Genomic DNA, 22,474 nt, shown 5'->3' on the forward strand with positions numbered 1-22,474 from the left:
ACGGCCTGCGATACGAATGCTCTTACGACACAACGTATTCGTCCCTGCTCGAGGTCGTTCATTGCGTTCGTTTACGTTCGATGACGGCCACTGTCGTGTTCTGACGGTCCTCTTCGAGTTCCGAGAGGTCCTTCACACCCTCCGGTACCCTCCAAGCGGGATCCTCTTCCGGTTGCTCCCCTTGCGCTTGGTCGAAACAGGAACTCGCCGCTTCCTGGTCCTCTTCTTCGTCTTGCGACCTCGACGCTGAAGAACGGCTAACCGGCCGGCCGTTCGCTGAACATCTCAATGGCATCGATTCGCGTTTACTCTCGTGGTTCTTCCGCTTTCTGAAACACAGGTCGTCGGGTTTCACGTTAATCCTCGGTGAAGCTGATTTCTTGGGGGTCGGAATTAGGGCTGTTACTTTCTTTCGAAGGTCGAAGATTTTGAAGCTTCGAAGCTTCGATTTCAGAAACTCTGTATTTCGTAGCTACGGTTTCAGAGACTTCCAATTTCAAAGCTTCGATTTCTGAAACTCCGAATTTTGAAGCTTCCAATTTCAAAGCTCCGAATTTCAAAGCTTCCAATTTCAAAGCTCCGAATTTCAAAGCTTCGAATTTCAGAAACTTCGAATTAAAGCCTCTTTTTTTATTTTTTACATTCGGTGAAAATTCTGTCGTTTTTTATTATATTTATATTTTTATTTGTCAAAAATCATGACATAACACAAAACTAATTTTGACATCAGGTTCATTATCAGCGACGCGAGAACCCCTACAGTATCAATTTTGAACGAATTTGGAGTACCCCTTCCTATTCTGGCCACTTTTCGGCGATTTCCGACCACTATGCGTCGTGGCGACCTTCGAACGACCTTTGAATTTTTGGGAATAAGGGAGTTACGAAAAGGGCACCGACCTTGGCAGCGTGGGGCAGGACCAGAGCTTGAAGTCGGCGCCGAAGAGCTCGCCCTCCTCGATGGTCTGTGGCAGATGAATGTTGAGAGTCTCCGGAAGGAAGATGGACGTGAGAGCACCGGCGACGCTTAGGGTGCCCATGATGATGAGAGGCAGCACCCTGGAGTAGACCGCCAGATGGACGATGTACGGGAACGCGAGCAAGCCGATGCCCGCGATGAACGAGGCGATGCCCATCGCCTGAGACCTCAGCACCGTTGGCAGCAACTCACCAACGAACACGTAGAACACAGCGAAGGAGGCGGCGATTCCGAATTTACCTATCATCGCCAGGCACACGGTAACCCAGACGGCATCTGCTGCGACAGAGATCAGATTCATTGGTAAACTTGATCGGAGATTGTCGACGGGATAGGAGAGAAAGTGCGCACCTTCGGGGACGAACATGCAGGAGACGCAGGCCACGCCTCCCAGGAGCATGGTCAGACATAGGACCCACCTTCTGCCGAGTCTGTCCATCGCGTACCAGGTGATCACGTATGAGGGTATCTCCACGAGGCCGCCTGCGGGCAAAGGAAACATCAAATGTGTTCGTGGGAACGTGCAGCTTCGCGAGAGACCCGAGCTCCGTCGAAAATTCGGTGATGCCACGCCTCTATCTCTAATGGGAGTTTCTAGGGGCGGGGTTGATGGTTTACAACGCCCATTTCCCGCGCGTGGGCGTTGTCCGACTCGCTCCGACACGCCCAGGTTCCTAGCAGGGGGCTGGTACTTTTCTCTACGCCCATTTCTTGCGCAGACCCCGCCCAGATATTTCCCAAGGAGTCCGAGGCTGAGTTTGCCCTTGGGGGCACTGACTTGCCCACGTTAGAATTAAAGCCACGCCCACATTACATACAGATAGAGTACGAGAGGGAGAAACTTTCGCATTCTTCCAGGATCGATCAATTTTTGACACCCCTAGCGTGTTTTCCATAGGGGTTGGTGTCGCGCGACGCTACGGGGGCAACGCAGTGTAATAGTTGGTCGCGATTGCATCGGCTCGAGTCGAATCGCGTTCGCACACGGACGTTCCGCGTTCTCCGGGCGCATTGCGTATGCGGTGCACGCGATCGCATGCTACAAGCCTGGCGTCGAAAACATGTTTACGAGGGAGGCGGAGCGGCGCGGAGCCAAGGTCTCCGCGCGAGAGCCAGCAGCTCTGTTACCAATGAAGAAGGCCAGGTAATCGGAGACGCCGAGGTTCGTGGCGTTGTACGACAGTCCATTGTACACGACCGCGTTCGCCACCCAGTCGAACGCCAGGATGAAGAACTTCTTCCGGATGTTCGGGTTCCGGACAAGGTCCATCGGCGTCGCTGCTGGTGGCGGGGACCTGTCCTCGGCCTGGACGGTCTCGTTCTCGCCGGAATTCGTGCCGTTGCACGAGATACCCTGTCTCCTGAGGATCTCCAGCTGAACAGATCGAGACGGATCAAGGGTGAAGAATGAAGGATCATTACTGAGGACACGGGGACAAGGGTTTTAGCTCTACTTAGCTTGCAGATTCCCTCTTCTAGGTAGACATTACCGAGGTCATGGGAACAGGGAGATGGGGTGCTAGCTCTACTTAGTTTGTAGATACCCTCTTCTAGGCAGTCACTGCCAAGGACATGGGGATAGGGAGCTGGGGTGCTAGTTCTGCTTATCATCCTAGATACCCTCTTCTAGGCAGTCACTGCCAAGGACATGAGGACAAGGAGCTGGGGTGTTAGCTCTGCTTAGCTTGTAGATACCCTCTTCTAGACACTCATTGCCAAGTAAATGGGGACAGGGAGCTGTGGTGCTAGCTCTGCTTAGTTTCTAGATACCCACTTCCAGGCAGTCACTGTCAAGAACATGGGGACAAGGAGCTGAGGTGCTAGCTCTGCTTATCATCCTAGATACCCTATTCTAGGTAGTCATTGCAGGACAGGGAGTTGGGCTGCTAGCTTTAGCTTGTAGATACCCTCTTCTAGGCAGTCATTATCAAGGACATGGGGACAGGGAGCTGGGGTGAAGGCTCTGCTTGGCTTGTAGATACTCTCTTCAGGGAAACTTCTAGATTAGGGGTTGAAGAAAGGTCTCACACATAACCCCTATACTAAATTGTTCACAATAATTCATTAATGCTGTTTCCAGATGCAATGCTGCTCGATAATTTACGATCTCCGGCGGTACACGTGTGCTGTCATTACACGGCGACGCGTCCAGCATCGCAATCGGTAATCAATTTATCTCATTGTCAGTGACATAATTCATCGCGGAAGTGTAGCGCACATTTGTTCATCGATCGGAGGAACATGCAAGATGACAGCGGATTTTATTGATCGGAGAAATGGTAGGTGCAATTCGATGTGGTATAAAGATTATCTTCAACTTGGACTTTAATTGTATGTTTACCTCCATTTTCCTGAGGAAATTGCTGGGCACCGTCTTCCCGTTGATCTTCGCCATCCGCTGCACGATCACCTCCGCCTCGTCGATCCTGTTCTTGCTGAGCAACCACCGAGGCGATTCCGGAATGATCCAGTAGTAGCTGAAGAGAAGAACGAATGGGACCGAGGTCGCCAGCGACAGGGCGAACCAGTGTCTCAGCAAGTAACCCTGCGGACAGAAATCCTCGTTTCGAGAGCACGCTTCATTGATCCCCGATCGAAGGGGAAGCCTTGATTACCAGTAGGGCTAGCAGAGACATGGCCGATGCGAAGAACATGCAGATCACCATGCCGGCGAACGTTCTGTACCTAGGGCCCATCATCTCCAACGCTGAAACAAAACGGGCCCATTCTAACCACTATCCTTAGCTGATTTCCTTCGAGAATGGAACATCAGTGGCAACAAGAACTTTAGGCTGACTTCAGGCAGTTGAATTGATGTTGGTTGAGTGTTTGCTCACCTAGTATGAAGGGTATCTGGTAGAGAGCGGGGAAGAAGAGACCGTTGATGGTCCTCATCGCAGTGTAGATGACGTAGTTCGGACTGAAGCTGGTGGCAATGGAGAATATCACCTCGAGGAAGAGTATCGCGAAGAACGCGGTCCTTCGGCCCCATTTGTCGGCGATCCAGCCGAACACCACGTTCCCGAAGAGGCTGCCGACGTAGAAGAAAGTCGTAGAGGTGGAAGGCCACCAGCTGTTGTCGCATACCAAGTCTAGCTATGTGGATGCAGAATGCCATTAAAACGCTAGATCTCGCGCCCGTTACCGATCTCGACGCGGGAACGTCGCACGATATTTTCCGCGGACGCGGCGCGCGTATTGGAAACGAGGTCGGAGCGTAAACGACCCGATGAAACGAGATCAGCGAGATTATGGGCAGCTCATGTGGAAACGATGATGCCGGGCATCATTTGCGAGCGGCATCGCGGCGAAGTCATTGCTCCGTTAGTTGTACATTGTTAATTACGAACTGAACGGTTTCGGGGTTGCTAGACTACGGGGTTGCTAGACTACGGGGTTGCTAAACTACGGGGTTGCTAAATTACGGGGTTGCTAAACTACGAGGTTGTTAATCTACGGGGTTGCTAAATTACGGGGTTGCTAAACTACGAGGTTGTTAATCTACAGGGTTGTTAATCCAAGAAATTGCAACTTGGCTGGTTAATTTCGAATGTCTCGTGGACACACCCTCGGTTAGAAAGTTAATGTTAAGTTCGAATTTTTATTTATTAAACCGAGTTCGACACGCCCGATCAAATGAATAGAGAATAGAGACTCGAATTACGTATTTCTGTAATTTTAATTTTCAATGAACGCAGACTTAAAATTACAGAAATACACAATTTGACAAAGGTTAGCATTGAAATTGTTATTGATATATTATTTTGATCTTGTATGAGGAGCTTAGCTAACTAATCGTAAGTTGTATCGGTAGAATGCACAAAGAAGCACGAAAGTATCATATTCTGCAGAAGACCCTAAAATAGTTACAGTGTTCTGCTCAATGTACGTGGCAGTGGGTGATCTACATTCTTTCGAGACTGTTTGTTCTTCCCGGTGCATTCAGGCCAATAATCCTCCGTAGATCAGTTACATCTGGAACCAATATTTGCCTCTCGTCGCGTCTCTCGCGATAACGAACACGCGATGGAACCGTCCCAGAACAGTTTCGGATTAGATCCACGTGCAAATTTTTACCGATAACCGAGTTCTGAAGGTGGAGAACGATTGAACGATATCGCGAGAACATTCTCGTCCTCTCGTCTGGCTACCAAGATGGCGGCCGGATCCTCGAGAGGCTTGGACTTTGGAGTCGAACTCGAATTCGATCCTCGCGTACACGCTACCGTCGTCGACGGCGGCAGAATTTCATTAATCGAATGACGCGTGTACGGGGCAAGTACGTGCTTGGCGCGCAAACGCGCGCGACGTCCACTCTACGGCGAGTAGATTGCGCTCACGTACGCCACTGGGACGATGGATGATGCCGTAGTGATTCCCACGTCACGTCATCGAGCGCCGCTTTTTAACCAGCTAGCTCGCTGCCCCGGCTTTTCCGAAGCCGGGACCTGAAGTCCGCGCTCTTCAATGATCATACAGTCCTGTTGTACGTCGACCCTATGTGGTCCACAATGATCCCTATTGTTTTATCCCCTCTGGCCTAGGCGAAGAGCATATCTACTGCCCAGAGAACGAAAGAAAACTAGCGGGAAGGGAACGGGGCAAGAGGAACGCAAAGACAATCTGAATGGTCAGGCTTCGTTCCCTTCCGCTAGTTTTCTTTCTTTCTCTGGATGATACTTTGTGGTCTGTAATGATCCCTTTTGGATTTTGGAATTGCAAAAATATCTCTGCTGGCCTAGGTGAAGAGTATACTTCAGGATTGGAAGAGGACATCTACACACTTCCTCTCACACATCAGTGTGGGAATAGTCTCCTGATTGCCATTGCAGGACTCACAATCCCTGGCTACTTGTCATTTAGCTATCGAGCTGTACCAGAGCTTGCCACATAAAATTTCTGGTACCCTAGGTGAAAAGTATGCTTCAGGATTGGAAAAGGACATCTTCTACACAATTCCTCTCACACATCAGTGCAAGAATCGTTTCCTAATTGACATTGCGAGTCTCACAATCCCTGGCTGCTTGTCATTTAGCTACCGCGGCGTGCCAGAGCTTGCCACAACAAATCTCTCGTACCCTAGTTGAAGAGTACACTTCAGGATTGGAAGAGGACATCTTCTACACACCTCCTCTCTCACATCAGTGCAGGAGTCGTCTCCTAATTGACATTGCGAGTGTCACAATCCCTGGCTACTTGTCAATTAGCTTCCGTGTTGTACCAGAGCTTGCTACAACAAATCTGTGGTATCATAGTTGAAGAGTATACTTCAGGTTTCGAAGAGGACATTTCCTACACATCTCCTCTCACACCATTAGTGCTAGAATCGTTTCCTAATCGACATTGCGAGTCTCACAAGCCACTTCTGACTCGAAGAGCGTTCGCTACAAGCATGCTAGCGTAAACATCGTGTCGATCTTTCTTAAGATCGACCGTTGAACATCGATCCTGGCCGTTCGTTCGCATCATTGCGCCCCACGCATGGCTTCCGGTGGTTTGTCCGGCGAGGAACGTTTAACTGGCGGGTTCGCGAGGCTCCGCTCCGGCCTGGAAGAGCGTCGGTAAACACGCGCGGAGCGCAAACGAACTGTTTCATCGAGCACCGATGATCGAGCAAATAATCGAGGCAGCGCGGGTCGCGGGGCGGGCCGAGCGCTCTCGTGGGCGTTCGTGAACACGAAGTTTGATTTAAGCTAATTGCCACTCACGGACTTTTGATGTCTGCGTGAAACGCAAAAGGTAAATTGCATGGAAATACGGGAGCCGCGCACCGCGATATGCCAGCGCGTTATTGTCAAGGGCAGCCTGTGGACAAGCGCGCCCGCAGGACGTTAACGACGCGTGCAGATTTTATCACCCTGACACAGTTCGAAAACGATCTATTGATATGACCGCGGTTAGGTTGGTGCGTCCACGTCGAGCCGTTTCACCAGATAGACCCGCGAAAGCCCGTTCTCGGCGGTGTTCTTCTTTCTTTCTCACTCTTGAGACTCTTTAGACCGGATATCCGGCTGCGACTTCCGCGCAACTCGGCTGTTTCACCACCGTTTTCGGCCCGCCATTTGTCACCATGACTCGGCGAAAGCAGGTAGTCGTTGGCCCGAGTCGGCGTCAATTGGAACAGATCGTAGAACGCGGTCTTCAAGGTCGAATATGTTCGATGCCCTCTTCGTCGCCGCGATTGGATGACAGCGTATGGTCGCCATTGGTGCAAATCAATTTTTCAAAGCGACTTTTCAAAGCGATTTTTCAAATCAATTTTTCAAATCAATTTATCAAATCAATTTATCAAATCTATTTCTCAAATCAATTTATCAAATCAATTTGTCAAATCAATTTTTCAAAGCGATTTTGCCAATCAATTTCTCAAATCAATTTTTCAAACCAATTTGTCAAATCAATTTGTCAAATCAAGTTGTCAAATCAAGTTTTCAAATCAAGTTTTCAAATAAAGTTTTCAAATAAAGTTTTCAAATAAAGTTTTCAAATCAAGTTTTCAAATCATTTTTTCAAATCATTTTTTCAAATCCATTTTCCAAATCATTTATTCATGAAAAGTCGTACAAGAACGAGTATGTTGACAGAAGTGAAAACTGAAGAGTCACGGTCGGAAGATAAGCGCTTGTTACACGAATGGTGCCAGTTAATTAGATTTTCGTAAGGACTGGGTCGTGCGTCAGAACGACGATTTGCGACGATCGGTGGTTCCCGTCCCGACGTTACTGAACGAACGGGGACGGGTCATTGTCTTGCGGCGGCGCTCTGCGCGAACGTGCAACGCCAAGCTTCCGCTCTGCTTCCTATCCCAAGTCATCTCGATTCTCGTTTCAGAGCGGTCGAGACCCCCGCGCTAGACACAACGGACAACGAACGCTCTTTGCTCCGGAGATGCTCTGGATTGCTCCCTGAGCTGCTCTGGGGCAAACGATGTTCGACGAAAGAGTTAGAATGAGGAAAGTCCTTCCTGTTCTGGACAATTTTTCCTGGGAGCCGAAGTTGCCCTAGCTCTGTGCTGCACGGAGCAATCGAACTATTATACAATCATTATTTTGAATAGAATAGAATGCTGTAAACCCAAGCATTGGAGAAATACTGGTGTAGAATGTCTTGAGTGGGCGTGGTTTAATGGCCCTCGACGTTGACAGGGCCAAAAGTGTCTTGTTAAAAAATTTAATTCTGTCAACTCTGTCAAAAGTTCGAGAGATTGCAGAGACTGGAAAGAGGTCAGTGCCCCATAGGGCAACAGAGCCCACGGTAGTCTCAGATTAGATATCCAGTAAAAATTAGAAGTCCAAAAGATCGCGAACAGAATGAGACTAATTCATTCGAATAACCAGATCCTAATCTCTGAAGACTGTGTTTAGCCCTTGGGGGCAGTAGGTCTGCTCCGAGAGCAAAACCCCGAATCACAGATACAGAACATGAACAAGAGAACATTGTAGCGAATATTGTCTTGCGTCGGGTTCCGGTGGCCCCGATTCCGAAGGAGCCAGGCCAGTGCCCCACAGGGCAACGGGGCCCACGGTAATCTCAGATTAGATATCCAGTAAAAATTAGAAGTCCAAAAGATCGCGAACAGAATGAGACTAATTCTTTCAAATAGCCAAATCCTAATCTCTGAAGACTGTGTTTAGCCCTTGGGGGCAGTAGGTCTGCTCCGAGAGCAAAACCCCGAATCACAGATACAGAACATGAACAAGAGAACATTGTAGCGAATATTGTCTTGCGTCGGGTTCCGGTGGCCCCGATTCCGAAGGAGCCAGGCCAGTGCCCCGCGGGGCAATCAGAGAACTGATACCTGGGTGGTAGGAAGGAGAGAGCGGGCAGAGCGAAGCGTCAGAGCGGCGTGCTGACTCGATCGGGGATGAGAGAAAGCCGCGACGAAGCTTGAACGGAAAACGGAAGAACAGGATTTGCCTCGATGGCTCCGTGCGTCACGCGTCTGCGTAAATCCGGAGCGTGTAAATACAAGGGCCGCGCACACCCTCGAGAGCCGCTGATGGACCCGGTGATCAGCGGCGAGCGACCCGTTGGAGGGAGAACGAGAACACGGGGCGAAAGGGGAATAACGATGGTACACGGTACTACCCGAGGAAGAGAGAGAGAGAGAGGAGGGGAAAGATTAGAAGAAGGGGAAGATTAGGAGAGGAGAAACAGCTGGTAGAGTGGGGAGTAGAGAGAAAGGGATGGAAAAATCGAGAGATGGATTTTTCGCCAGATTTGTTGCCCCCACGATTCGGGCGGTGCGCGGACTGTTACTCCAGGCCCGAGAGGAGCCCGAGAAGAACCGGAGGGCGGAGAGGCAGGGCAGCAGCAGGGAATCGAACTCGGTCGAGCCGGTTGTTGTGCGTCACGACAGAAATGCGGACGCGAGCGACAAGCTGGTAAGCTGGCACGCTCGCGCGGCGGACATATACCCTTCGTAGGAGCACAGAGTAGAGCCGGTAGTTTGTACGAGGCGTTTGATGCGACAGATCGCATGACCGGATGCGGGGGTAGGTAAATTGGTCGGCAATTGCTGACGCCACCACGGAGCCGCAAACTATCGGCCAGTCGCTTGTCAAGGCACGATCTTGGTCACCTGGCCGTCCAAACCGGCCTCACCTTCGCTCGACAACCAACCATACCCTAACGGGACCAGTCGGTGTATGGATGCATCATGTCCTTTTCTATCTGAGACTTGCAGCCTCGACTCTGCTGCAGCTCAAGTGGATACTTGCATGCGAGATCTTAGGGAGATCGTACCAGAGATCCATATACATATGTAGATCATCAATTTCTATTAACCCTTCGCAGTCGGAGCGATTTTAACTTGAACATTAAACATTTCTTCCGACTAAAAATAATATGATTTCTTTCATTTTGTGGATATCGAATTGATAGAACACCACGTACTATACCTAAATATGTAGTAATTGATTTTAGATTCCAACATGTTTAATAATGTAAACAATGTTGTGAATAATGGTACAGCAATTTTTAGTGCTGACTCTGAGTCACCCCTCGACTGCTAAGGGTTGAGATTGTTAAATCCATATATTCGATCATCAAATTCTTAGAGAATTGAGACCAACAATTTCTATTTTGCATGAAGTTCATTAATGGCCAATCAGATTCGGAATCGTTCCAGGTGCCATTCTCCCAGCCACGGCACTCATACGGAGTCCATATATCCGATCATAAAATTGTTAAAGAACTGAGACTAACAGTTTCTATTTTGCATGAAGTTCATTAATGATCAATTAGATTCGAACTCCTTCCAGGTGCCATTTTCCCAGCCACGAAGTATGAGATCGTTCGGATGGCTAGTGTTCCTTCTTCCTTGACTGACTATTTCCGTACGACGGAATTGACTAGTTGAAGAGAGGCTTCTTGCACCTAGATCCTCGACCCCGCGAGTTACGATCCTCGTGTTGCGACAACAGCTACCCGCGTTGTCTAATTGCGGCAATTTAATAACGCGTTAACGGACCCGAGAGCGAGCGAGCGAGCAAAGCGACTGATGCAGAGCTGCCACGTGACGAACCTTGGCGCGACCAAGCGCGTTCCGATTCCCGCACACGCGCCGGCAACGATCGGCCGAGGTTTCCAACGAAGAAGCTCGCGATTCCCGCGATTCTAATCTACGATGATGCACCGAACCTGTCTCCGCGAATCTATTAAACGTCTGCAATACCGCTGGAGCCCCGCGGAAAAATACACTAGGATGAACCGCCGACCGCGACACCACGCGACCGTGGGAAACTGACGGCGATGGCCATTTTTACGAATGAAAAATATTGGCGGAGAATATCGACGAACGTTATCGTACTTGCGTACATGAGTATACTGCGGATTTTACGCATTTATGACAAAAACAACAAGATTAAGAATTTTGGTGATAATGAATTTGATTGATCCTATGATATTTAAGTATACTGTGAATTTTATGCATGTATGATAAAAATAGGTGGGTAATTTGAGACAGTAACAAGATTATAAAAGAATTTTTGCGATAATGAATTTGATTGATCCTATGAAATTTAAGTATACGTCGTATACTTAATTAATATACGTATTTAAGTATGGATATTATGCATTTATCATAAAAGTAGGTGGATATATAATTTGAGACAGTAAAAAGATTAAAGGAATTTTGGTGATAATGAAGTTGATTGATCTTCAATGCACAGAATTTTTATTTTGCCTAGAACTCCGCAGCCGAGCAATAAAACTCGAAAGAATGCAGAACGAATCTCAGTCAGTCAGCGACGCCTCGTTGACGTTTCTCTCTCGAATATGAAGACGTGAAGAAAAATCGTGATTGCCTGTTGTTGCACAACTGTCGCATAACTGAACAATTGTAGGACTACGAGGAAATTCTAGCTCGACGATTTCAGATTAATTCGATTCACTGGTACATACGTGATTCACGGAATCGTTAGTCCGAATTACCTTTACTTTTTCCTTCGAAAATTGCGACCAATAACGATTGAAAAGAAAAATTATTCGTTTTTGAAAGGTGTACGAGTACCAGAGTTGAATCGACTAAAATTTTAATCAAGGTTGATTGATTAATGTGTACGATTAAAAAAGTAATCATTGAAAAATCGGCGATTGATTCAATCGATTGATGAGGTCAATCGTCAATCGTTGATTAAATGAAGAAATCATCGAAAAATCAATCGATCGATGAAGTTAATCGCCAATCGTCGATTAAATTTTTGCCGAACTCAGACGAGTACTTTGTTCAGCCACTGTATTTATCACCGGGATCCTGAGATATTTCGACGAACAGGCTGGCAAAGATCGGTCGATGACGGTGACTCGGGGACCGGTGATTGGCCGGTAGCGGGAAACGTACCGGGTCCGTGGAAACGAACGTGATATCAGCCCCACGGAATCGAATCGTGGTGGACATCCGGCCGCGGCGCGGAAACATCGACCCGCTGCATCGAGACGAGGCTTTCACGGAATAGAGAATTATCGAGCGGAAAGAGGAGTTTAACAGCGTGTCCCGATCGGGGACAAGAGGGACACCGATTCCGCGAACGGGACCAGCTTCGAGCTTGCCGCAGGGCTTTCGAGGAGGTTCCCGCGATTCCGCTAATCGACAGAGGCCAAGCCGAATTGCCCCTGTGAAACTCGACTCGACGTACCTGTCATCGTTTCTAGTCTATGCTCGCTCTCTTCTTGTTGCGGCTACCACTGTCGCAAGAAACAAAGAGAAAGAGAGACGAGACAGGCAACGTCACGCGTAGGAGGATTATGCAAAACGTTTCTCGTTCGTTTGCTCTCGGTCGCGACGAACCGTGTCGACGTCGACCCACTCGCACGCGACCGCTTTTCCCATTCTGAGAAACTCCGGACATTCCCGGCGAAACCGAATCCGCCGGGAGAAACGACCCCCCTCGAATTAACCCTCGCGCGAAAATTAACCCGTCTTCTGCATCTGAATGCCGTGGAACCAGTCTCGCTTCTCCGTCGAACGAACTCGGTGATCTCGATCCACGAAGTCCATATTTTGGGGAATAACGTGTTTATAATATACGGAAACGCAACGGGGGATACTTTTCTACTTGTTCGTCACATTTCCCCGGTTCGTTTGAGCACAAACACGGTACCATTCGGATCACATTTACCTACTTGTTTCATCCGCGGTGCAATTAGAACCTCGACGTCCGAATAATTTATCGTCTCAGCAGAATTGAAAATGCTACATGATTATACAAATCTAGGTAGTACTGTCATTAAGTAATTATTCTATTACCCGAATTCTTGTAATCCACTTGTTCGCATAACAGAGGAACTGTACCGTGGAATGAACGAGTAAATATCGTCCTAATAGCGTCGTGTTTGGAATCGTTTGAATCGCAGAGATCTCGCGAATATGCTGGCAAATGTTTCACAGAGAAAAAGATCGAAAAGGAACTTTTTATCGCTGAGTTATCATTTTCGGTCAAGGACAATTGTGTCCGTAATTATTAAAGGAGTCTAAGTCATGTATTACTTGTTTCGAGATATTTCAAGGAAAAGGATATTCATTTTTGACAATATTTAATTATTGGGTTGGCGAGAAAGTAACCTCTTGCCCTACACGATTTATTTCACGGTTTCAGCGATTAGAACTTTTTTGTAGATCGTAATTTCCTAAATAAGGAGAATATCGATATCAAATTGAATGCCTATGTGTTCTCCAATAGCTGTGTATTAACGAAAGAAAAGTAGAATTTTATTTCGGTTTAAACGAAATTATTAACATACATTTTTTTATCAGAATCTGTTCAGAATCTTCATCACGAGTCAATATTTTAATTCAAGCAAAGAACTTCAACGAATAAGATATTTTCCCTTTTGTTCGATGATCTTTTGCCGAAAAGAACAAACAAGAAAAATTGATTAAAGTTCATCGCTTGAATAAAGAAATTCGCGGTTTTATTTCACCTTAAAATACCGAAATTACTTTCTCGCCACCCGAATAATTTCGTTTAAAACAATATCATGTGAAATAAGCTCATTCTTTTGCAATTTCGACTTAGAACACTTTCATAATTATGGGCAGAATTCAGAGGATTGAGAAGAAGCGCGAACCGGAAGAAGCCGCAAACGATCGCCCGAAGGGTTGCAAAGGAAACCGGAAGAAACGGAGAAAGACGTGTTTACCTCGGTGACGAGCGTGCTGTCATAATCTCGGTTGTCGTAGATCCATCCGTGTCGGCACGTGCTGACGGGCCATTTAGGGTTGCCGACCGGCGGCGAGGGTAGCCGCGACCTCGACCGGTACTCGGTGTCGACGGTCGCGTTCTCGAGGTTGCCCCGACCCAGCCACGTCTCGATGATGGCCGTATAGTTCACATCGTACATGCTACACTTAGAGTACTTCAGCTTGCCGTCGGTCCTCACCTCGTGAGGCAACGACAGCTCTTTCCTTTCGTCGAGGGTCAACAACTCTGTCATGTTGTCCAGCTCGGGCACCCTGCACCAATGATCTGGGGATGCGCTCACGAACACCTATTCAACAAATCACCTGGATTTCGCGCGCCTCATGGTCCTCGACGTATGTCTATGGTGGAGGTCGAACTTCCATTTTTGGAGGTCGTGCCATTTTTATAAAGCACGCGGCGCAACTATTGGGTTGTTCGGAAAGTCTCCGCCGATTTTTGGATTAAATTGATAATAAAATTGTATTGGCGTGGAACGAATGTTCGTAGCGTTTGTAAATTAAAATTGGAAGCTGAAATTCAGGTGTTTATTCATAGATTTATTCAATAACATATTTTCTTTTATATTACGTTCGATTATATTATATTGTTCGATTACTTTTTGCCATTTTCGAGGTAACTTCTCGCGTTATTGAATAAACATGTGAATAAATACCTTAATTTTATCTCCGATTCTTAATTTAAAAACGGTACGAATTCTCTTTCCAACACAGTACTAACAATCAAGTTTATTTAATAATGTATGTACCATTTTGTTTGATTTGTTTGGTTTGCCATTTTTTGGGAGATTTCATTATCCCACTCTTATAAAACGTCCCTGTAAATAGCACATCTTTTTGCATCTTGAACAGCATTCTTGCCTTTTTTAAAACAGCATAAATTCCGAAAATGCATTTTTTTGTTCACCATATTTCCATTGACGCCAAAGAAAAACGATTGAACGTATGATTCATGGTGAATAGATACAAGTATTAAATAATTAAAAAAAATAAAGGTTTATAAAAATAATTGAAAATCGGCGGAGACTTTCCGAACAACCCAACATTATAGATCAATCTCTTGTTTGCTTCGATTGGGCTGTTGCATGTGAAATGTCCGATTTTAAAATGCAAACGAACGGACAGTGAATCTTTATCCAAAATGAAAATTGTAATTCGCGAGACATTGTTAATGTTGCTCTAAGAATATTACAAAATTTCTCTGAATGTCCATTCGTTGCTCGCTAATATATTAACATTGAATCTATCGAGCGCTGAAAGCGATTCGAATGTTTTAGCTCACAAAAATGACAAGGCTCTATTTTGATTTTGTACAATTCTTATCACAATGTGTGGATAAAGAAATTTGTCGGATCAATTTCAATGTTAGGAACTTAACCATTTCAATAATTGTAAGATGAAAATTATAAAACCGGTCATTTATGTTAATTTATACTCTTAAAATAAGAATTCGTGCAAATATGTTGAACACAAAAGGGTTTAACTAATCTATACATTCGGTTGACCACGTAAGGGTTGGATCGTCTTAGAATCTCGAAGATCTTCTTAGAATCTCGAAAGTAATATAACGACGACCTTGAATTTTTCTAACGTCTCTGATTTCACATGTGACAACCTGATAGAAGAACAGAATTTTCGTTTTTCGTCGACGTCGATCTCAGCTCCACCATAAACGTACCCGAAGACGTGACAGGGTGTTACCCTAAGAGCGGGAGTTCGGACTCACTTGCGAGAATGCGAGGAAAGCGGCGGGTAGAGTGGCGGGTATGCAAAGAAGGTAGTACATGATGTTTTGGTATTTGCCCTTCTCGCCCACGTGCAACAACACCTCGTCGAAGTCGATGGAGCTCATGTTTCTCTGGTTGACGATCCACCACCACCAGTGAACCTCTTGCGGAGGATGTTGCTGACCGCGAGCGACGATAGTCCGCAGAGCTTCGAATCACGCGGCATGACCGCCGCGAGTCCTCCTCGGGATCATCGACGCGCCGATGATCAAACACCGCGAAACTCACTAGTTTGTGTGTCGTGCTCTCCTATAACTATACCCTAAACGAAAACTACCCGTTGGGACACGTACCAGCGCGACCCGACAATCACGCGTGTCCCCGGCTGGCTCTCATCTCCGTCGACTACGTTTCTGCGACTAAACATCCGTTGTCGAGAAGCCACGCGCCGCGAATCCGCCGCGGCGTCTGGCAGCGCTGCGACACGCTGGCCAACAAACACACTGACCAACACTACCAAGTGTCCGAGAGAGAAAAAGACGCTGTTGCCCGAGACTGTCAGAGTTTTTCCGGGGGCAAGAGATTTTCCTCTTCACGGTCGTCCGGCGACTCGAGTCCCCGGCGAACTGTCCTGTCCTCGACGATAACGTTGCTGACGATATTTACGACACTGGTGTTGTCTTGCGGGAGCGATTCCTGGCCACCGGATGGGCCCGACTGTCTCCCGAGACGCGAGCGGATAGTCCACCGTCGAATTCGGAATCGCGTAAAGCGCGGCGAACGCACGTCTTCGCGCGTTCTTATATGCCGCGAGCATAGCGCCGACCGCGATCAGCCATCGCCGGAAAACACCTCCTCTCTTCCGATCCTCTCGAGCATCGTCTTCGGCGTCTCTCCTCTGCCTCTCCGTCGCCACCGCCGCCACCACCTCCTCCGCCTCCACCACCGTCGACGACGCCACCGTCCCGGCCACTGTCAACGCACACGTCGCGTCGCTAGGACCACGTTCCTCAACTTCCACGGAAATCGCGCATCCGAAATTCCTGATCGACAACGATCGACTCCTTCTCAGGTCTCTCCTGGCTTCATCTAGCCTGGAGACTCCTCTGGCTCATCGCGGGGGATGATGACGCCAATCAGGAAGAAATCACTGAGTGAAGACTTTCCCGTATCTGTAAATAAAACATGGCGGAACCCTCACGAACGAGATCGATAAACATTCACAATATTAGGCACAGGCATCTATTTTAATTAATTAACCTTGTGTCAGTAGTTGACCATTTTTTAGGTAATCGTGGAAAATAGAGTTTCTGAACGTATTGGGGTTTGGTAAATAAGTTCGTTCGGTTTTTTAGGCTGGAATAAATCACAAAAACCCAATAATAATTAGATTGCGGATTTTTATGCAAGATAAAAATCGTCTGCACCTTTTGCAACAGACTGGAGCCGGATAAACGATTAATTCTTACTTTAATCGTTTCAACAAGCTGGAAACATGAGGTTCGCATTATTAGATCAGTGTTTTAAATGGCACCTACTCATTTTTCTCATGAATGCATAAAACCCGCAGTCTGGTAATAATCTTTCGATACAGGCGCGATAGATGAATGTAGTTTTTCATATTAATTAAGGACAAGCAACCCACGAAACATTTACCTACTCTGTTCCTAAATTAGATTTTATATGATGTACAGTTACTCGAATTAATATTCGGACGCTCTAAAAACGACGATAACTTTTTAAATACTGTACTATATACGATTTGAACTTTTTTGGGAAGCTAGAGCAATTAGTTTACTACAGGACATGAAAAGAAATTTTTTCAAAAATTGCAATTGATCGGAATTTTAGAAAAAATACTAAAAGTTGCATTTTACAACTTTTTTATGTGGGCCTATATTGAAAATTTGAAAAATACGCCGTTATTTATTAAACTTTTCTGTCTTTTCCGATACTAATGTTATAGCAGAAGAAATTTTGAAGTAATTGCTTAAAACTTTGGGGAAAAATATTATTAATCATTTAACTAGATTCGGTATTTTATGGAGAACCAGGAAAAAAATTATTTTCTCCTTTTTAGTGCATTTTATATTTACAAGCGTGGTCTTTAAAAAGTTTCTTTTTGTATATTTTTAACCCTCATCCGTCCCTCATTGCACGAACTGAATCTGCCCCTCGGTGTCAAATTGACACAGTGATAAAACATCGATAATATAACAAGGTAAACCGGTATTTATTGAGCTAGTTAATACTCGATACAATAACTACGATTATTGAACTAATTATTATTTGATATAATAACTAGACAGCGGACTTCTGTGCAAAATAAAAATTGTCATTATAAATTTCACCAAATCGGAGTGAAGTAGAAATTAATTCTATACTTAAGGATTTCTTAAATTCCTTAAATATTTTAACTATTTTAAATTACACCTACTCACTTTTCTCATAAATGCATAAAATCCACTGTCCAATAATACCGATGGATTATTCCAATATTTATTGGTATGTTCGACTTTCACAAAAATCGGAAACTGATTGCAAACTTTTGGCTGTGTATAATACACTATAAAGGTGAATTCTTCTCGATCGAAAATTAAATATATAATAAATTTTATGATTTCGGCGCAGGATGATCCACATACGGATCGAAACGTCGAGAAGCATGTTTCATAAATGAAATTCTCATCATAAATTAAAGGAATTCCGAAATCATAAAATTTATTATATATCATACACTCCCCGAAACGATCGATAGATCTACAAGCTCTCCACACTGAAAGGGTTAAAATCCACGAGCCCGCGACAACAGCCACCGCGCCACTGACTTACGTCCACGCGTTAGCCTCGCGTTCCCGCAGCCTAATCTCCGAGATAATAGACAAGATTATCAACAAGAGAGTGAGAAAGGCGCTATCTGTTCTATAAGAAATCATAGATAAATAATCGCGATCCAAAGCGACGACGGATCGCACGATCGCGGATCGTTAGACAGCCGTAAGCGGTCGAAAAAATCGTGATCGGCAATTCCGTCGACGGAATCGACGGTCTGTACGTCTCGTCGGAGTCCGTCGTGCGTCTCGTTCTTCACGAATCTTCTGGAGAGCAGCGTAAATTGAAATCGTCACGACATTCGCGATAATAACCACCGTCTTCTTCCTGGACCGCGTCGCGACTTTGTCCCGGACGGACTGCGGATGTTTATGCAAATTTCTGAACCGTCCCATAACAGAATTCGACTTCTCTAACTTCGTCTCAGGGTCAGATCTCGCTTCTTTTATCTTGGCCCCGATGGTCCCCGTCGAATCGAACCGGTCTCGCCGATTTTATGCAATTTATGAGTAGCCTGCGGATTTTATGCATTTACGACAGAAATGGGCGGATGCAAATTGATACAGTAATAACCAGACTGCGGATCTTTATGCATTTATGAAGACATTGATTGGACGAAATATAAAATAGTGAAAGATTTTAAAAATCCAGGAATGTTGTAATGTTGCTTTTAAACCAGCCAAGTTGTTAAGGGATGAAATCAATTTGTATGTTACTCCTGATTCTCACAATTAATGCAAAATATTTTTATTTCCAATTTATTGCAATTGTTACAGGTATAATGCAATTTTTACACGGTCCCAGCGTTTTGTAATTGACGAAGAAAATTTCTATTTTTCATAAAGATCCGCCAGATGATTTATTTCTCATTAAAGTTATGAAGACGTTTGTAATAATAATAACCGCACAGTCTAAATTTGTCTAATTTTCATATACTTTTAAGGCTCGGTAGGTTTGCCGTTGAATAATAGTCTGGCAATATTTAATTTAACAAGAAAGAAGGTAATTTCCGTTCGATCCCTGTGTCTTGCGATTGAAAACAATTTTTATTTTGCATAAAGATCCGCAGTAGATCACGTCAGATTTTGTCATAGTGTGTTTACTGTTCGAGAAATTGTTACAACGTGAGGGCATTCCCTCTTTAGCGTCACTTTTCCAACGTCCCCGTTCGGAAACGTCGAATAACGATTAGACTTTGGAGAATCTCGCGACGCTAACGAGGAAAGACCATTCGGAAGCGACGCGGAAGAGGCTTATGATTTATGAAATCTTCGAACGATCCTTGCGATCAGCGGACGTGGATTCGATCGAACCGCGACGACAAGAAGGAAGCCTCGCTCGTAGATCCGATCGAACCGCGACGACAAGGAGGAAGCCTCGCTCGTAACTCACGACAATGTGTCTCGAGACGTGTAACCCTGGTTCCCGGATTTTCCGTACACGCGACGTACGCGCGTGCATTTTGCCAGTCCGTTCGCTCTCTATCGTCACAATTGCCAGTGACATGACGTCATGCTAGTGCAAACAACGTCGTCCCGCTTCGCACGCCGTCCCGTTCCAGCCCGGTTCTCGCCTCTCGCTCTTGCTTCCTCTCGATCGGATCGGGATCGGATCGGGATCGGATTCGAATCGGTACGATTTTAAAATTGCATGAATACCGAAACCGAAATAAAAAATACGGGTATTTTTTTTATTCTCCTTCCAAGAAAGAATACAGTCGTTCCGTTTCTCGAAGCCTAATGGACGCGAAGACACCTTGCACGTAGAAGATATGTCAACTAACGTAGATTATTATATCGCATTTTCTTTTCCCCTCGCAAATACAGTATGCACAGTGACTCACAGTAATATTCGGTCATTTGTAAAAAAACGATAACTTTTCTTGGAATTTTTTCGAGAAGTTGGAACAATTAGTTTACCACATGTCACGGGAAAAGAAAATTTTTGAACAAATTGCCGAACGCCGGAGTTACAGAGGAAATACTAAAAGTTCTGTGTAATACTAACTTCAAAATCGAATCTCGGCAACACAATTTAGATCGAAATTCAACTTTCAATCATTACATTTAAATAAAATTCAAATTCAACTCTCAGCAACGCTATTTAGATCGAAATTCAACTTTCAATCATTATATTTATATCTAAAAGTTTCAATTCAACTCTCAGCAACCTAATTTAAATAGAAATTCAACTTTCAATCATTATATTTATATCTAATGTAAGTTTCAATTCAACTCTCAGCAATCCAATTTAGATAGAAATTAAACTTTCAATCATTATATTTAAATCAAATTCAAATTCAATGTTCGATCTCATTGTATTTAAATCTAAATTCAACTTCAACTCTCAGCAACTCAATTTAGATCGAAATTCAAATTCAACGCTCAATCTCATTATATTTAAATCAAGTTCAAATCCAACGTTCGATCTCGTTGCATTTAAATCTAAATTCGAATTCAACTCTCAGCAACTCAATTTAAATCAAGTTCAAATCAAACGTTCGATCTCATTGTATTTAAATCTAAATTCAACTTCAACTCTCAGCAACTCAATTTAGATCAAATTCAAATTCAACGCTCAATCTCATTATATTTAAATCAAATTCAAATCCAACGTTTGGTCTCATTGTATTTAAATCTAAATTCAACTCTCAGCAACTCAATTTAGATCAAATTCAGATACAACGTTCAATCATTATATTTAAATCTACATTGACATCCCTTTCCTGTAAATATTTCGAAACAAGAAATACCTGACTTGGACAACTTTCACAATTCTGGGAATTTGCTACCGTAACATCAATAACAAAGTAATAACGGGCTAAAATAATTCTCAAATAAAACAGAAACAACCAAAAAAAAAAAAAAAAAAGAAAAGTTACCGATAAAGCTCGGTGTAAATATACCGATAATTTGTACGTATCTTTAACAAGCTCAGCGTGACGCCGGTGTTTTACATATTTCAGATACGCCCGAATCAGAGAATATTTGTCCGCGGATTTCGGAACCGGTCCACCGCGACTGCGTCGTGCCCGTTCTCGTACCGCTGATTGACGTGCCCGTCCGTCTCTCTAAACAATTTGTTTTTACGGGAACCGAACAAGATAACGAGACGCGGGAGCGCGCGATCGCGATAACGCCGCGGGATCGCGTCGTGTTTTACGAGCCGCGCGATTCAGCTACCGTTAGTTAAACAACGAGAGATTTACGAGTAATTTGACAAGCGTCGCAGCCGAGAGAGCTCGCGGACTTTTCCATTCCGTCGGGACGTGCGCGCTCTTCGTGCCGATACCGTCGGATCCCACGCTCGTCATCACGGTTCCGTCGATCAACTTCCGGAACCTCTTTACCTCTACACTGTCCTCTTCGATCTTACCGGGAGACGCGGAGATTCGCCGATCAATTCTCTCGACGATATCCTTTCGCAGGACACTCGGATCCACCAGAGCACAGATAGGAAGCCACACAACTCCTCGATCGTTCGATCACTGTCCGATATTACAACAATCGATTCGCACCAACGACCTAGCCGAGTTTCGCCCGCGTGATCGGCATAGATCCCGGAAGAGGGACGCCTCGAGGTTGTTGCGTTTCCGTCGCGGATCCGCTTGGATCCACGGATCGAAGGGACTGTCCAGCGAGAAGGAGAGGATCGCCGATACGGTGGATCATCTCCGCGTGTCAGCCGAGCGTCCTCGAGAGCGATCCTACGAGTAGATCCATCGGCGATCTACCCCGGGGCGAATCTTCTTCGCCGTGTTTCCTTTCCCGGTAAGGTTTCCGCGAGATTTCCCTGACCCCTTCTCTGACCTGGACCACGCACACACTCTGTCTCTCTCTCTCTCTCTCTCCTTCCGTCTCCCTCTCTTTCAAACACCCTCGGTCGAAGACTGAACCGACAGCTACCACTGGAAGGAGCAAATAGTCTCCATCGCGAACTGAAACTGAAGCAATCGTGGATACAAGGGGTCCGTACACGGTGTATCCCATCCTCCTAGCTATCGTTTCGAACATGTCCCCCTTGGACACTCTCCGTTGATCCCCCGCCTACGTCTCCCTGTGCTCTCTGCTTTACCTCTCTCCTCCACCCCTCTGTGGCCAGCGTGTCACTGTCTCTCTTCATTGTAGTCGCTGGTCACCGAGTATCGGACTCTCTCGCCCGTGTAAAAGCCTCGTAACCCGCTCCCGGACCCGCTCTCCTCTAATCTCCCCACCCCCCCCCGGCCCACCACGATCG

General features: G+C 45.7%; 1 protein-coding gene across 2 annotated transcripts; it reads right to left on the reverse strand.

Annotated features, from left to right (window-relative positions):
- Nucleotides 1-58: 58 nt before the first annotated feature.
- LOC143217137 (organic cation transporter 1) lies at nt 59-22,320 on the reverse strand. Of its 2 annotated transcripts, XM_076440938.1 has the most exons (11): nt 21,614-22,320; nt 16,667-16,762; nt 15,406-16,578; nt 13,622-13,969; nt 3,817-4,075; nt 3,595-3,686; nt 3,321-3,524; nt 2,108-2,354; nt 1,331-1,462; nt 901-1,255; nt 59-329 (listed from the first exon to the last, which is right to left on the reverse strand). In XM_076440938.1, exons 3-11 carry the CDS (start codon nt 15,529-15,531, stop codon nt 59-61), a joined length of 2,034 nt encoding a protein of 677 aa, XP_076297053.1. In that variant the 5' UTR covers nt 15,532-16,578; nt 16,667-16,762; nt 21,614-22,320. The 2 variants fall into 2 exon arrangements, with proteins under 2 accessions (XP_076297053.1, XP_076297052.1); XM_076440937.1 differs by lacking the exon at nt 16,667-16,762.
- Nucleotides 22,321-22,474: the final 154 nt, after the last annotated feature.

The sequence above is a fragment of the Lasioglossum baleicum genome, chromosome 16 (assembly GCF_051020765.1).
Source record: "Lasioglossum baleicum chromosome 16, iyLasBale1, whole genome shotgun sequence".
Classification (NCBI taxonomy): domain Eukaryota; kingdom Metazoa; phylum Arthropoda; class Insecta; order Hymenoptera; family Halictidae; genus Lasioglossum; species Lasioglossum baleicum.